This window comes from Natator depressus, chromosome 1 (assembly GCF_965152275.1).
Source record: "Natator depressus isolate rNatDep1 chromosome 1, rNatDep2.hap1, whole genome shotgun sequence".
Taxonomy (NCBI): Eukaryota; Metazoa; Chordata; order Testudines; family Cheloniidae; genus Natator; species Natator depressus.
The window spans coordinates 234223989-234240258 of record NC_134234.1 but is presented as its reverse complement, the minus strand read 5'-3'; the positions used below and the strand labels follow the sequence as shown (position 1 = coordinate 234240258).

The 16270-nt window shown below is 39.4% G+C and overlaps 1 protein-coding gene across 1 annotated transcript in view; it reads left to right on the top strand.

Annotated features, from left to right (window-relative positions):
• PIK3C2G (phosphatidylinositol-4-phosphate 3-kinase catalytic subunit type 2 gamma) overlaps positions 1-16270 on the top strand; it is a 330089-nt gene that overhangs the window by 103795 nt on the left and 210024 nt on the right. The window contains exons 11-13 of the mRNA XM_074938223.1: positions 3239-3272; positions 9930-10125; positions 13046-13168. Coding sequence (XP_074794324.1) covers positions 3239-3272; positions 9930-10125; positions 13046-13168 — 353 coding nt within the window. The remainder of the gene's footprint in view (positions 1-3238; positions 3273-9929; positions 10126-13045; positions 13169-16270) is intronic.

Genomic DNA, 16270 nt, shown 5'->3' with positions numbered 1-16270 from the left:
GTTCCAGGTCCTATAAAACTGTAAACTAGATTGGTTGGTTGGTAATTCAGCACTTAGGTGAGAGAACCCAAAGCATAAACTGATCTGTTCTGTAGTGAGAACTCTAGTTCACATGTCCCTGTGGTGGGTTTCTCTTGTACTCCCAGCACTGGCTCAGTTCACTGCTCTGCCAGAGACATCCTCTGTAATGTTAACCAGGTAACACAGTCTCTCTGTGCCCAAGTTTGCTATACTGAAAATGGGCACAGTCAGAATAATCCTTTTTCCTGTCTCGTCTCATTAAATTGAGAGTTCTTCAGGGCAAGAGCTGCCTCTTATTATCTGCATGCACGGCACCTATCCCAATGGAAACCCGGTCTCAGCTCGGATCTCTAGGTGCCGCTGTAAAGCAAGTAATAAATTGGTGGTGGTGGTGTTTACTTATCTGTTATGGCCCAGTCTGAACATTAGAAAGACGGTATTGTGGGTTCTTTTCTGATAAAATACTTTCTCCCCAGCCCTGAATAGAACATCTAGATTGATACAAACTTTGCAAAAAAGTAGTTTCATGCTGATGAGATTTCTCTTCTGTCAACAGACCCTTTCTGGCTCGGTCAGCTGGCCTGGCTCGCTGTCCTTCCCGTGAATTAATCAGACATATTAGATAGGTAAGTGGTCCATAGATCCCGAAGAATCAAGGGGAAAAAATGTGTCACCGGTGACCAAAAAACACTGCACCGTATTTTTATGGGGCCAAAACTCCTACTTAGGACTTCAATGCACTAGCTAATTAGACTTGGGCGGCTCCTCAGACGTTCAGGGTTGCTGCAAAAGGAGCTGCTTCTCATCCAGGGGAAGCTGAATTATACATGAAATAAAAGCAGACAGACATTTTGTTGCACATATAGCAACTCAAGTTCAACTCAGTTTTCTAGTATAATTTCCTATATATATGTATAATATGTGTACAGATGCAGGTGTGGATAAATGATGAGCCAGATCTTCAGGAGGTATAACTTAGCTCATCATATCTATCTCTATATTTAGATGTGTTACCTGAATCAGTATTCAGCAGTTTGATATTTGATGATGGGCCAACTTCTCCAGTCCTTATTCAAGCAAAACTCACATTGAAGTCCTAAGTAGGAGTTTTGGCCCCATAAAAATACGGTGCAGTGTTTTTTGGCCACCGGTGACACATTTTTTCCCCTTGATTCTTTGGGATCTATGGACCACTTACCTATCTAATATGTCTGATTTAGGTGTTTCTGTAGTACCCATCAACATAGCAGCCAAAGTAGTGTAGCTTTCCTGTCGGGTTCCGTGGGTATAAGTCCCTGTCTACTGAAAGCCTGAAATCAGGATGCGTAACTGGTTCAAGGATCATCCTTTTTCCAATTTTGGTGCCATTACTCAAATGAAATTTGCATAGCTACTTGCTGCATTCCTTGTGCTGCAGGATTATACACCAGGAAATAGAGAGATGCCAGAAGAACATTTCTATTTCCTTTCTCACATGGTTTCCTGATTTTTAGAATACTGTGTATTGTGGTTTTGTTTGGAATACTTTTTACACATCCAATTGGCGGGTTGCCTGCACACACTACCCCCCAGGGAAACTGCTGCCTGCTCCTTCCAAGGTAAATTACATACGGTAATGTAGTTTTGTATATCTTGCTGTGCTTCTATCTATGCCATCAACATTTATTTATAATAGTGCCTACATTTCTTCCAACTCTGTGTCTTTATTTAAATCACCCTCATTGCCATGAAAGCTCCCGTACTGTGGTTGGGAGATTATGAAAGAAGCTGGCATCTGTGATAGTTTCTGCATGAACTGGCGGTGTCTCTCTCTAAAAGATTCATCCAGTCTTCCAGACATCCTGACCCTGGGAATTTTTAAAATCTATTCAAGGAAAATTCTGGGCCTGCTGTACAATTAATGTTTTTTATCCCTCTCTCACACTCTCTTTTACTGTGATTCACAAAAAGTCTTAGGAGACCAAATCCTGCCAGAACGGGCACTAATCCATTATATATTAAATGGGCTACAGTATGTTGAAATTATCAGAGCTGTTCCAGAAAGATTATTTACTTTACAAAATGCAAGAGAATAAAACAAAGGTCTCTGTTCTCATTTGTTTCACTGTGTAAAGATTGTGAGAAAACATCTCGAACCAGTATGCTTTTTCTTCCCTCAAGTAAGCATTGGACTTCCATGCATACTAACCAGCTGAGCGCTGCCTAACTAGCTGGGTACTAGTACTGCTTGTATATGTCAGCTTTGAATGAATTAGAGCATTTAAAAGGATCCTGCTGAATTCAGGGACAACTAAAGTGTGGTCTCCCTGATCAACAGCAAAGGGATTAATGAGTATAAGGGAATAATTGACTCTTCAGTGGCGTGAGGGTTCCAACAGGGTGCTGTTAAGAAACAAACCAATGCCATACTGCAGTATAAACTTTATATAGGCATTTGTCTGTTTCAGCTTTATATTTCAGCATTTATAGCATCGTGGTAAATATTAACTTATGAATGGTGCTTATGGCAAGTGAGGACTTGGTGGCACAGCTGGTTAAAATTAAATTTTAAAGAATCGTCTATTAAATTATCTATGCACGTAAATAATTGGTCTGATCTTTCAGAGGTTCTGAGCACCAGGCAGCTCCCAGTGAAGGAAGTGGAAGATGTTGTCTGCTCAGCACTTGTAGAAAATCAAGCTTCCGATTTAGCTATCTAGCTAGGAATTGGGAGCCTAACTTTTAGGCACCCCATTTGGAAAAGTTAATGCGGCTCTGTGTGGGTTGTGACATCTGTCTACATAGAATAACTTATAGAAATAGACAAGACACACAAAGGGTGGGGGAGAGAAGATATTGTGATCCCCTCGGCTTCAGAGCCCAACCTCCAGCCTGAGCCACAGCGGCTACACAGATATTGTTGTGCAAGCCCCAGAAGGCCGAATCTGTCCCCTCAGGCTCTGAGATTCACTGCTGTGGGCTGTGTCGATGTACCCTCAGTGACTTGCCTAAGATCATACAGGAAGCTTGTGATACAAACAGAAACCAAACCCTGATCTCCTGAGTCAAAATCCAGTACGTTCCTCTCATGATCTATGCTTCTCCCTTTTCCCCAACTCCATGCAGTTCCCATAGGAAATCTCCATGCCTGACCAATACCATTTCCCACATCAATTAAAGCTCATGTTCAGTCTTTTCTGTATTATAAATACTCATGATTTTTTTCTTGTCTTTTTAGAATTCACTTCAAAATGTAGAAACTCCAGTCAGAGGTAAAGATGTTTCTTTTAGACATTAATACAAAAAATAAAAATCAGCAAAATACGCATTCTTCTTCAATTTGAATTAATGTTAAAGAATTCATTTCTTAATTTATAGCATAAGACAGTTGCTGTAAGTAAAGCAAATGCAAGTGTTTCAAAGTTTATATAGATCATTATATTGTCTCCAATTCATCTTAGAGAAAAAATAGTCATTATTTTTTTCACAGATTAGAAAATATAGTCCGTTATAGTGGGCATTTTAAAAGGCAGAGTGGATTGAGCTCCTTTTAGAGGTTGTCCTTAATCTCCCTCTCCTGTTGAAAAAAAGAAATAAAGCACCACGGTGAAGCTGCAGATTTAGGTTTGTCTGTAACATTTCTGTCCCTCTTTAATAAACTCTGGTGCTGCTATGTTAATGATATAATTTAAGGGATTTAGTAAAATGGTAATGGGGGCAAACAACCATCCATCTTTAGTCCCCCTAGTTCAAATCAGACCAGACTAGTAGTGACTGAAAATTGTTACTGCCTGATTGGTGCTTGATGTCTTATGTGATTTAACTAAATGGTCTCAGTTTATTTGCTCAGACTGATGTTCATATTGCAAAATAAAATTTAAAATTTTTTTGTATGCATCTCTCTTCATTGCAGTATGATCTGAGTTTCTGAGAACTGAATGGATGCAAAGAATGTAGAAGCCCTTCATGCTTAGGGTTTGTCTATACATGAAAGTTGATCCAGAATAAGGTAAACTGCAAATTTAAAGCCGATTGACTATTCCAGATTAGCTCAGTGTATCTTATTCCAAATTAGCTCAATCTGCTTCCAAAGTGAATTTAAGATAATTCAAAATAAGGCACTCTAACTCCAGAGGTGGACACTCTTGTTCCTGAATAAATCAAGAATAGCTATTCTGGAAAAGTTTTCTGTATAGACAAGTTTTTTTAGAGATCAAGTCTAGGGTATGGTCAAGTCTAGGGTATGGTGACCAGATCAATGCCAGGATAGTTTATAGCTGCTAACCAATTGTACTTGTATTCTGGATAAACCTAGGATTTTAGACATCAGGCTGGTCATTCCAGCATTTTTCAAATTCATTACAAATAAATAAATTAAATAATAACTCAATTGTATAAAGAGCACCTACATCCTCAGCTGCAGGAAAGAGCAAAGTATCTTTGTGCATAGCAGAGAGGTGAGCATGCAAGTGCCATAAGCAAGAGGCACCTATGGTCTGTGGAATTCCTCCCCCTTGGAAGAAGTTGTTTATCCCATGAGCTTTGTTCAACTCTAGTTATGGCAACAATTTGCTAAACATGAAAGAAATTAATAGTTGCTAATTACAATCTATCCCTCATACACCTTATGCATCTTCCGCGCGCTCTTGAAAACACCCTCATGGTACGAATTTGAACCATTCCTCTGTATAAGGCTATTTGCAAGCTTGGGCTTTACTGAATCAGAATTTTCCTCAAAGAAAATCTGTTTGAGGTATTGAGGAGCATTATAGATCTCTAAGAGATTTTTGCCTATCTGCTTGTCTACACCCTTTTATTTATGCCAGAAAAGTGTCAGTCTTTTTCAGTTGAAGGCTTTTGTGTTTGTTCTGGCTACACCCTTAATTTAATAAGCACTGCAGAATCCATTCTGTAATGTACCCTTCGGAACTGCAGCTTACTGATTTTAGTGAGGTCCTGTCAGAACTTGTTGGCATCTTAGTATTCAAACAGGTTAAATCCTGGAGATGCTGTTTGTATTGTCTTTTTAAACTATTTTTATTAAACTTTTTTCTGTTATTAATTGTAACTTGTGATGGGGAAAGACGATCATTTCTAGACTTCCCACCTGTCTGCACAACAGCATGTTCCCATAAAATAGAGAATATAGTTATTCAAGTCAATAAAGATTTGACATTGTGGGTTTATTGTGATCCAGGTTGTAGACAGACAGACAGAAGCAAGTTTACACAAAACTCAGCCTGTTTGTCTTCTGTGAAGCCGTAATGGATTAATGGTTTGTACAGTGTTAGAGTTTGCAGCCTTCTGATGAAATTACTACCTGAGATCATATCTGACAGAATAACCAGCCTTAATATTTGGTCAGTACTTGGTCAGAGGCATTCACAAAGACTATGGGTGCACCGTAAAGAGGAATTGTTCAAGTGACAGTATCTTTCCCCTGTGCTGCTAGAGATGCCATCTTTTGGAGGGAATGTAAAATAGATATCCTCACTGCTTGAGGGTTACTGATGGCCTCCTGGCACTGCTAAAGATGTAAAGTTTGACACATTCATTTTGGAATTTGACAATTATTTCTAGAACTGATCAGAAAATTGTAAGTATTTTCCATAAACACTTTTAAAAGAAACAAAACATTTGCTTTATTCAAATTTTCTGTGGAAATCCCCCCCCCCCCATTTTTAATGAAAAACTGAAAAAAACTTTTTCTACCCCACCAATTTTTGCCTATTTTTTTTTCCTGGTTAAACAAAGTTGAGAAAAAATATTTTGGATTGAACAATACATTTTGGTTTGATTTAGAGCTTTTTTTCACATTGTTGCATTTTTAATAAAATTGAAGGCCATTTCTAAACAAAAAGTCACTTTGATCCAAACAATCAAGTTCATGTAGTAACTGGATGGAATGTGAATACAGGAGTGCAGAGGGCATATTCAACATGTATTGAGCTGACATATTCTACAACAGCAACAACAAAATACTCACCCTGACAGAAGGCCGAAGACTAAAACAATACATGAAAATATGATACTGGATCAGGAAGAAAGAAAGAAAGCAATCTGATACATGCTAACTTATTTTATTCTTTGTTTTCCAAAGTCTAGAAAGTATATGCTGCAGGTGTAAAAATCAACACTTTCAGTTACTAAATTGCTTACTTAATTTTGCTTACTGGAGGAGGAATTCTCTCTGTAAAGAGAGCATGTGCAAGGATTAATGAGTTTTGTGGAGAGCATTGCAGAAGCTGAATTTCATCATGCATGGTCTCAGTCCATTTCCCAGTGGACATGTCCACATCACAGTGGCTGAGATCTTAAACTAAATAATTTCAGACTAGAAATCAGGTGCAGATTTTTAACGGTGCGGGTAATTAACCATTTAAACAATTTACCTAGGTATGAAATGGTTTCCACCATCATTTCAAGTCTTTAAATCAAGAATGGATGTCGACTTTAGACCAGACAGAAGTTATGAATATGCAGGAATTACTGGGTCACATTTTACAGCCTGTCTTATGCACATGTTAAAACTAGCTGATCATAATGGTCTTTTCTGGTATTAAAATCCATGAATCACAAAAAGCAACTGGAATTCTTGGCTTTAGGAACAAATAGTGTACATGGTACACCAAATCCTATGTAACAGCTGACTGTGTAAGAAAGATTTTGCCCAGCCATTGTGAGTAATGGATGCTTACAAATCTGCCAAGATATTTTTGTCTCTAGTTTTGCTAACTGAGGTCCTGCTTAATGAATGAAGAGTGGAAAGAAACAGCTATATCGGTCTTCGAAGCTGCAAAGGGATTTTAAATGGAGGTCACATAGTAGTAAATAAATGAGAGATCAGTGGGTTTGGCAGTGCTGTAACTAGCCATTTTAGCTCCCAGGGCGAGCAAGCACATTTGCACCCGCTACCATTTTTTTCCTGCCCCATTTTTCCACTCCCGCAGCTTTGCACCCCACTTGGCCCTCTCTGGTTACAACCCTGGGCTTTGGTGTCCAGAAAAAAGTGTACTGGCTACTTTCAGGAGTTAAAAAGGAACATCCATCTATTTATACGCTGGACTGAATATTACTTTAGGAAGATTCTTGCCCTTTACCTCAAAATATACTAAAACACTAAGTAATCACAGTAGAAGATACACCAGGGCCCCTTTTATTTGTTTGGAGCACTCTGCATTCAGTTTAATCTGTAAAGGGATTTATCAGATCTACTCTTCTGCAAAATTATGTTAGTGCACAGTATAATCTGGTCTATAATAGCCTTGCGAAGTTCTATTCATCAGCTTGTTTGGTGTGGGTAATTTTTCTGTCATGTAAAATATCATTTTTTTTCACATTCATCACCGCAATCATTGTAAGAGTGCATTTTGTGCTTGTACTAGTAAGTTTTCGTTGTGCTATAGCAAGGCTAGTGTATGTATACGTATTGTTCCAGCGATGTGACATATTTTAGCTCCAAAGTACTAAGTTTGATCCATTGTCATTCCTTCCACTGCCACAATATACCTAAGAATATAAATGGAGAATTCCATTATATGGAAGCTCATCCATGTTTCTTCTGATTCTTGTCATTTAAAAAAAGCTTTCCTACTCTGGTTTGGTTAACGTATTCTCATATTCTCTTGTTCTGTACATATAATCTGAAACATTGTCCTACAGCTTTCAACATGTGATTATGTAAGAGACATTGGAGGCCAAGGGCATGTTTCAGCAAACTGAGGGTTGTAGTTGGCATTTTAAAATGCTTCTGAGCTATGTTTCGCTGTGTTTTACAAAGAGTTGAGAAAAACCTTCTGCAAGTTGTAGTTATTATCGGCTTTATCTTGCAGCCATGAACCTCAGTGGGACAGCCTGCAGATAGGAAGGGACTGTCTGTACATACATTCCACTTTGGACAAATGAAAAGCCCTGGACTTCACTAAATAATTGCCTCCAGACAGCTGTTGACTGTATGTTCACAAACTCTCACTCAAATTAATCCATTTTGGATCAGATGGATTTATGTATACTATTTTGGCACAAGAGAGCTATCTCCTTCATATAGTAGAACACCTTCTTTGTATTTGTAAATATGCCCCTTTCTCATCAAACCTGTTTTGGCGCTCCTAGGACATGTAGATGTGGTTGAATGTAATTCTGTGGTGCACAGAAGAACACAATGAAAGGCTTAGTATGGAAATTACAAAATTGTTTACAGGAGTTACAGGGACATACGAGTGGCATTGAGGATAGGAAAAGGGCCAAGTAAAAGATGCAGGTAATACAAAAGGAGGATAGATGGAGAAAAGGAACAGTAAAATGAATGAATAGGAAAATGGTGAGCGGAATAACAGAGGAGAGAGGTATAAACAAAAATAGATTGAAGAGGATTGTGAGAGAGTTTTGTTAGCCTATCAAACTATAAATGTACTCGTTATTCAGATCCAGAAGAGGCGTTCACAACACTATAAGAGGCAGTGTTGTAGCCATTCTTTTCTGGGGGTATGATGTGGAGGCATATTTCCAGGAATGAAAGGCAAAACAAGTTGGCACCTCCCACATGTAGACAATACATTGGTCCCGGTTCAGCTTAGCATTGGCTCATTAACTTCAGTGGGACTTAAGCAGCTGCTTAAAATCAGGCACCTGCTTAAGTGCTTTGTTGAATCAGGACCATAGATGGGAAAATACACTCTAACCCCGTCACCTGTGCACACTTGTGTTTGGACAAGCATTGAGATTAATAGAAAATAATGAAAAAGCAGTTAAACTATATCCTCTTGTTTCGATTTATGGGTAGTCTGAGACAAGAAGGGTGCAATAATTTTGGAGGTACCGTACCCGTGAATTATAGAATTTAGTATATTTTGTATGATACTTATGGATATTTTAGGGTTGATTGCATCTTTCTTCCTTGCTATTCATATCAGGTCTCCACGATCCATTTTGCAACTCTCATACAAAAACATGAATTATACATTTTAGAGACACCATCTATGTAATTTTCAGGTCCTGCATGAGCAGATGGTCACAGTTATGCTAAGATAAGATCACAGTGGCATGCTTTTAAAATATAGTCAGATAAATTACTGCAGCTGAAATGAGATTGGGAAATGTAACAATTCACCTAAAAATTTCAAACTCTTAATCGGATAGGGAAAGAATCAAATATTACTTATAGTATGCAGCATGTTTATCCTATTAAGATTTTTTTAAATCTTACAAAAATTACAGAAAGGTTTAGAAATGTATATGAATCTGAATAATTTGCACTTACACTAGCTATAATAAAACTGGAAGGGATATTGATTCTCTCACTTCAAGGAAGAAAATTAACTTGGGTCAAGCAGACATTTCCCCTATGCTACAGTATTAAGCAAATAGATACATTATGGATGCTTGCGTCTTCCTCTGCAGCATCCACTATTGGCCACTCCTAGAGACAAGTATAACAATAGGTGGACTAGCTGTTATTCTTGGTTACCCATAGATTAATAAATTACTATACATGTCCTACAATACACATTGCAATAATCACATAGTATTAACATTTAACTTGCACTAGTTCTCAACTTTTCTTAACTATGTTGCCAGGTCCCCTGAACTAAATAGTTGCTTAGCTGCAGAAAACATGATAAACATCCTCACAGAGTGGGAATTAAGAGACTGAAATGACATAGCTGAAGTGCATTGACTTTACAGTGGTTTAAAAAGTCTTCCTTTGTAAATGCCTTTGTTTGAAGATATTGTAATAAAGGACTGTTGATATACCAGAAAATGAGCTAAGATGGTTTTCAGGAGCACAGATGGCTAATTGGCTTCACTTGCTAGATTGTCATTTTAATTAAATTTTAATAGGAGGAATTTCAAAGCCATAATTGATGTCTTATGATAAATATGCTTCTTTACCAATGACCTGTTGCTAACCTTTATTTCCCCCCCCCCAGTCTTGATAGAGAATGCTGTGGCAGAGCTGTCTACAGCCATCTCCCATCTCATCCATGTTTTCAGCAGCAGCTTCCACACAGATTTTCGGCCTGCAAAAATACTTAGAAGCCCTCCATGTGCAGATGTCGACCTAGATCCCCACTTTAGCTTCACTGTTTATGCAGCCCACAACATCCCAGCAGCCTGGCTGAAAAGGTAAGAGGTGCCAGTCGTTCTCTTTAGAAGGGCTTCTTTCCCTCATGTATATTACAGCTAGCTGCACTGCATGGCTGCTGCCTGTTTTGTGTTGCTGTTATGAAAACACAGATCAGATTCAGATCTAGTGTAAGCAGAGGCAGCTGTATTATTTTCCAGGAAGCTGCACCCACTTACACCGAAGAGAGGTCCTTTTTGGAGCATTCTAGGTAGGGGAGCATAGGTGGAGGACTCAGGAGGCAACCTGAGACAAGTGTGGGAGAACAGTGGCAGGGTGGGTAGCTGCCCTGGCAGGAGTGTGTTAGCGAGTGACCTGCCAAGAGAGTGGGTTGTGGATGAAGGGGGAGAGGGGTTTGCTACTTGCCCATGGAGAGGGGTGTGGCAGGGTGCATGTGGGCCCTGCATAATGAGTGGTGCATGGTTTGAGGCCATCTTGCTGAGTCAGTGGAGCTGCACCTGCTTACAGCAGGTCTGAATTTGACCTGAGCAATGGCACTCATGGTAGATGTATTTAAACCATGATTACCAGGCTACACCTATGCTGTGACAATTTTTGTTTACAGATGATGGTTAAAAACGTTTGTAGTTTTATTGGCCTGAGTGTATCTGGTACATTAAGCACCTCAGAGAAAAACAGAGGGAGACCACTTTAATAAAAGAAAAAAAACGAATAAAAATAATCTCTGCCACATTATTTATTTGTTCAATTAGTGTCTCTTCAAATAGCTGGTTTTCCTACTTTACTGTAAAGTGAACGCTTTCCCCTCGCCACACCAAGGCAATCAAGAGAGGGTCAGATGACTGCAGTCTAGCAGCATTATTGTTACAGGGGGACATGCGGTTTTCTAGATTTTTATTAATGTTTTTCCCATGCACTCACTTTTCCTTGAATTGCAGATGACTAATTAAAACACAATGGGATCATTTGCATTAGAACATTAGCAAAGGAATGTTCTATACAGCATTTAGCTATAATTAGCAGTTTAATAAAAATTTCAGAAAATTTGCATTACTGAAGATAATAGATACAGAAGCATAATCACCGCTTTGGTTCTGCAGTTGGTTGTACTGTTCCCAGTGTATTTTATTTTAAGGTTTTACCACTAAGAGGTGAAATAACACGTGGCCTAGAGGCCGCTGATCACTTGAGCACCATCTCAATATACAGACATATGAGAAAATGAGAATCATTTTTCTTTCTAAATCTCCCTCTCCGATCTTTCCAACATTCAGTAGCTAAAATAGTCTTCCTTTCCTACCACTGCAGCTCTGTAACCTACCTTTCTCTGGTGCCTTTACTGGCTCCCTGCCTCTTTTCACATTCAAATTTCTCATTCTTACTTCTAAGGCACTGCACAATTCTGGCCCTCACATCTAAGCTCTTGTTTCAGCCTGTTCACAATTTTGTACAATTATGCTCCTGCGGTTCTTCTCATCTTGTTGCTTCCTTTGTCTGCCTGTCCCATGTCTCCCCCTCTTCCAGCTGCTCCCTCCTGCCCCCCACTTCCTACTACACCCAGAACAACTTTCCCTGTTCTAGTGAAGAAGAAGCCTCATCTCTGTCCTTCTCCTTAAAACTCACTTCTGCTGCCTGGATTCCTGTAACTGGCTTTCCCCTCTGTGCCATGGATTCCTCATTCCTAGCCTTACTTTCTTCTTAAAATAGATAATGTACAGAACCTTACAAGTTACAGAACAATATAATGATACAAATTATATCTGTGTTTTCCATGTTGTCTACCTAATTTAAACCCTGATCCTGCAAAGACTTTAGCATGTGCTAAACTTCATGCACTGTAAGCGATGCTATTGACTTAAACTAAACTATTTACAACATTTAAAGTTAGGAATACATCTTTCCAAGAAGGAGGCCTTAGAGCTTAAGTTCTTTGGGATAGGGACTGCATTTATAAAGCATTCTTTCAGTGTTCTACTGCAATTTAAATAATAAAATCCAGGACTCTGTCTTGTCAGTGTTTATCTTTTGTTTCATAACTTTAATTTATTAATTGTAGGATAAAAGTATAAATGTCATTGTTGTCATATTTAAGACCGGATTCAATTCCTATTAGTTATAATTAAGTATTGCATCCTTTTTCTTCATTGAGTTCTCCCTGCTGATTCCTCATCTTTGTCCCTTCAGCTGAATAGAAACATATATAATATAATAAATAATATTCTTGGAAAAAATCAACACGGACTCGTTTATAAAGAAGGCAAAAATAGGAACCTCGAGTTGCCAAACCCCTTCAGATTTGCTGTTCAAATTGACTCCCTAGCTCTACACTATGCCTATAGTTCTTGTTCAGAATCTCGGAAGGAGACAATGTTTTGCAAGAAGGGGGAACCCTTTCAAGAAGAGCAGATATTCTAATATTTCACCATTTGGGGCTGATATTGCGTATGATTTCAATGATGTAGAATCTGAAACCAAACCACAGCCCTGAAATTGTTTTGAACCCAAAACTTCAACCTTAATCTAAACCGAACCAGGTGAGTGTCCAACACTGTCACTGACCAGCATAATAATAAATCCACATACAGTAATAATTACACATCTCTGTAAGCATTATAGTCTCTTTACAGATGTGGAACCTGGGGCACAAAGGGGTTTACTGTTGCCCAGTGTTACACAATAGAAACCTAATCCTATGCACCTTAAAGTCACTGGCAAAACTCCCATTGATTACAGTGGTAACGGGTCAGGCTTAGTCAGTAACATAGCTGGGAACAGAAACCAGCACTCCTCTACTCTAACAATCAAATAATAATACGCTTTTATTAAAATACTAGCATAAGCCTGACTATTTCACTTCTATCTATAAGAATGAGCTTTTCAGCATTCTGACTAGCTAACTCCAAATTTAATCTATAAGGTATGTTTAATTGTAATTAATCTTTTACCTTTTTTTCTTTGTAGCTACAAGCTCTTCTCCTTTTCCTGTTCTTTAACCTATGCTGGGAAGAAAATATGTCAAGAGAAGAACTGCAAAAATATGCCAGTTAAAAAGTCTTTTTTTTTCCTGGCAAACTGGAATGAGAAGTAAGTTTTAATCTTCATTTGAAGGATGCTAGTCTGCCTCATTTTACACAACCAATATTAGATTCTAAAAAATGGAGGGGGAAAAGGTGTCTTCTAGAGATGGTATCGGCTCATTTCACAGGTAGTACTAATGTTCTAAATACGCCAGCATGGTAATATAAAGCTAAGTGCAATGGATAAAAGTTGATACCTGGACATACGCTCTAATCTGTCATCATCCTGCGTTTAGGGCACCAGTTTTGGGCCAAAAGGACACTCTGTGCATGGATGTTCCTTTTTATGCAAATAGAATCCCCACCGATTGTAGTGATCAGTAAGTGAAGGGGTGGGGAGCAAGGAGTGGACAAGCCAGGAGAAGGAGGGAGATGGATCAGGCTGGGAGCCTGGCTTCTGGGGACACACGTTATCCTTCTGGGACTGAGCACAAACTGAAGGGAAATGTAAATGCAGCCCCAGGCTGTATTTGTGGTCATCAGTAATCCCTCTGTATCGAAGGTGCTTGAAAGAGATTCTTTTTAGTCAGTGAGTCAGTTTCCAACTGCCTCTGCCTATGAGAGCATGGGTCTATGCCTTACTCCTCCCCCAGACTTCCTGCCTGGAAAGCTAAACCACTTAAAGATACAGTTCCCAATACTACAAATGTCACTTTCCAGCACAGGGATGTCCATGCTGGGGAACCACCTTTAAAGGGGCAGGTGGGGTGGGAAGAGCTTTGGAACAAAAGTCAGCTGGGAGACCTTGGTAACACAGATTCAAGGGATCTGCACTGCAAGGGAGCAGGGAGTGAGCTTGAGTCTTATGCAGAAACATAAGGCCTCTGCAGTGATGGCCCTTCCCCACCCCCCGCCCAGAGGATCCGTGGGGTTTGCAAGCTGGACCCTCAGTTTCTTCAGTGGGTGGGAAGAAACACCCGTCTCTGCAATGGAAGAAAGAAGGACATTCAGGGAGTTTCCTGGTTACTGTATAAGTGTCTTCGCACAGGGACACATTCTGGCCCAAGTTTTCGCTAGCGTCTGCCTTCTGATAATCATGTGCAGATCTCATTGAAGCTGACGGACAGCTTTTAACTTCTTGACCTGAAAAATTAAACATGACTTTGTCATTAAATCATTTTTTTTAAATCATTCCCTCCTGTTCAGCCTTTTCTCTTTATTATTACACCTCTCTGGGTACAATGATAGCCATTAAAAAGTCAACAGTTACCTTACTGTTGTATGTGAGAGAATGTGGTTTGATAGGGTTAAGTCCAAGTTTCTGCCTCCCCTTGTGTGGGTGCTCAGGTGAAAGTAATGATGCTGGGCACTACAGGCTAATCAGGCTCCCAGCAGAAAAGCATAAACCCTGTAGAAGTAGTTGTTTTGGAAGGCAGAAGGGGAAGTTATTTGGAGCAACACAGATTCCACTCGCCGTTACTATAGGGCTGAGAGTAGGTTTTTTCTTCATATTTCTCATAATGTCAGGCCCTCTTGTTTTGTTGCTGTAATTATCCTATCAGATAACAAAATCTTTAGTAGGAATGTGGGCAGCCTGACTGGTTACATTCTGCATTTTATATCAGCTAAACCTTTTCAGCAGTTTAAATCCTGTTATTACCTATTCAAAAAGATGACTAAGACACTACCATATAGCAAATGTTAACAAATGTTGACTCTTCAGTGGTGACCACTGAAGTTATACATTTAAGTAAAGTTTGGTTTGACAAATGCAATCATCTGACATGGGGTAATGTAATTACAATTGTGTTGTATGATTTTTTTCTCTTGCTTGATTTTTGATGTTGAGTATTTTATTGTCATTCAGGGCTAAAGGAGAGAACTACAGTGCTCACTGTTTGAATCTTTACAAATGCTGGTTAACATAGGCAATTGTTCTCTTTACGGTGTACAATTCTTTTTCTGTATATATTTTCAATTGTTATCACCATTTGTGTACCGTTTTCTTTTTAAGATCATTGCTTATCTGGAATACAAAGCAAACGATCTGCTGATGTGAGTTTAAGTCTAAGGATCAGATACATCTGAAAGGAAGAAAAGAATAAAATAGAGTTGTTCTTTTATTAAAAGAAAGTTGATTCTGATTTGCATTGTGGCCTGCCAGAGATTTCTGATAAGCAGCAGTTCATCTTCAGTCAGTTCAAAAAAGTAAGGAGGAAAGTGTTGCTAGGGAAGTATCAGGTGAATATGTCTCTTGTGGATATTCTTGGCTGCCTAAGAAGTGGTCACCTTTCTAATATGCATCCCAGGAAATCTGTATTTATAGGAGAAGATTTTTTTTCAGGAGTCGGAGACCCATCTGATATAGTAAGAAACTCCTCAGCAAAAAAACAAACAAAAAAGTCTGACTTCTGATTCTACCTGAACACAGAAGTTAGGAAATCATATAATTAAAGAGTCATGGGTTCTGTTACCAGCTCTGCAGCTGAAGTGCAATATTAAGGGGTTACAATACCACTCACTGAGGTCCTTTTTTTTTTAAAAAAAGAAAAAGATATTTCTGTATACATGTGTGGTGGTTTGAGAACTGTGTTAAAATTGTGAGCTATCACTTGAAATTCCCTGCGGGTTCCCTGGTCCTGCTTGCAGAATAGGGAGTTCTGTAGGGAAGTATGTAATCTGTGTCTTTCAGGGTACTCAGCAATAGACTGACTCTGAGGGTATGTCTACACAGCAAAAAAAAAAACAAAACACCATGGCTGGCCAGGCCAGCTGGCTCGGGCTCACAGGGCTCAGACTGCGGAGCTGTATCACTGCTGTTTGGATGTCTGGACTCGAGCTGGAGCCCAAGCTCTAAGACCCTGCAAGGTGGGAGGGTCCAGAGCTTAGTCTCCAGCCTGAGCTTGGAAGTCTATACAGCAGTTAGACAGCTCCACAACCCAAGCCCTGCAAGCCTGAGTCAGCTGGCCTGGGCCAGCTGTGAGTTTGTCGTTGATGTGTAGACATATGCTTAGGGCACGTCTACACTGGCAAAGTTACAGCGCCGCTCAGAAAATGCTGAAGGGAAACCGCTGTTGTGTGTTCACACTGTCAGCTGCCTGCGCAATAGAGTTTTCACACTTGTGGCACTTGCAGCGGTGCACTCTGGGCAGCTATCCCACAGAGCACC